Source organism: Colobus angolensis, unplaced genomic scaffold, assembly GCF_000951035.1.
Source record: "Colobus angolensis palliatus isolate OR3802 unplaced genomic scaffold, Cang.pa_1.0 Scaffold236, whole genome shotgun sequence".
Classification (NCBI taxonomy): Eukaryota; Metazoa; Chordata; class Mammalia; order Primates; family Cercopithecidae; genus Colobus; species Colobus angolensis.
In genome coordinates, this window is record NW_012115555.1 from 535,893 (window position 1) to 536,628 (window position 736).

General features: G+C 48.6%; 1 protein-coding gene across 1 annotated transcript in view; it reads left to right on the plus strand.

The window, feature by feature from the left end:
* The window catches only part of MSH5 (mutS homolog 5), a 36,858-nt gene that overhangs the window by 27,693 nt on the left and 8,429 nt on the right, over nt 1-736 (plus strand). Inside the window, exons 12-13 of the mRNA XM_011944838.1 lie at nt 258-396; nt 524-586. Of these exons, the coding sequence (XP_011800228.1) occupies nt 258-396; nt 524-586 (202 nt within the window). The remainder of the gene's footprint in view (nt 1-257; nt 397-523; nt 587-736) is intronic.

Here is a 736-nt window from a genome sequence, read left to right on the forward strand (position 1 = left end):
GCACCCATCAACTCGTCATTTACATCAGGTATAACTCCCAATGCAATCCCTCCCCCCACATCTAGCAATTTTCAGTAGATACATGTAAACACACCTGAATGGGTAGGACACTGCACTTTGCCACTACGTTCCCATAGTACATCGTGGATACATATTGCCACAATCCCCAGGGACTGCAGACACACTTTTTGGCAAACTGAGATCAAGATGATAATAGATGTAACTTCTAGTAACCCCACCCTAACCCTCACTTCCAGGCTATGGTTCACACGTCCGACTCATGACCTGGGGGAACTCAATTCTCGTCTGGACGTCATTCAGTTTTTTCTGCTGCCCCAGAATCTGGACATGGCTCAGATGCTGCATCGGCTCCTGGGTCACATCAAGAACGTGCCCGTGAGCCCAGGGTGGAGGGCAGGGAGGTGGGGAAGGAGGTTGAGGGCTGATACTGGGCATTGGGCTTCTTGAGGGGCATTACAATGAGGGAAGGGAAAACAGTGGCTGTAACCTTGTCTGACTGTAGCTGATTCTGAAACGCATGAAGTTGTCCCACACCAAGGTCAGCGACTGGCAGGTTCTCTACAAGGTAAGGCCTTCCTTCTTGAATCCCAGAAGTCCAGGTAAAAGACCTCAGCCTGTGTTCCAGACTGTCTGTGCCCTAGATACGCTGTCCAATTTTATTCTACCCTCTTTTTTTTTTTCTTTCTTTTTTTTTTGAGACAGTCTCGCTCTGTTC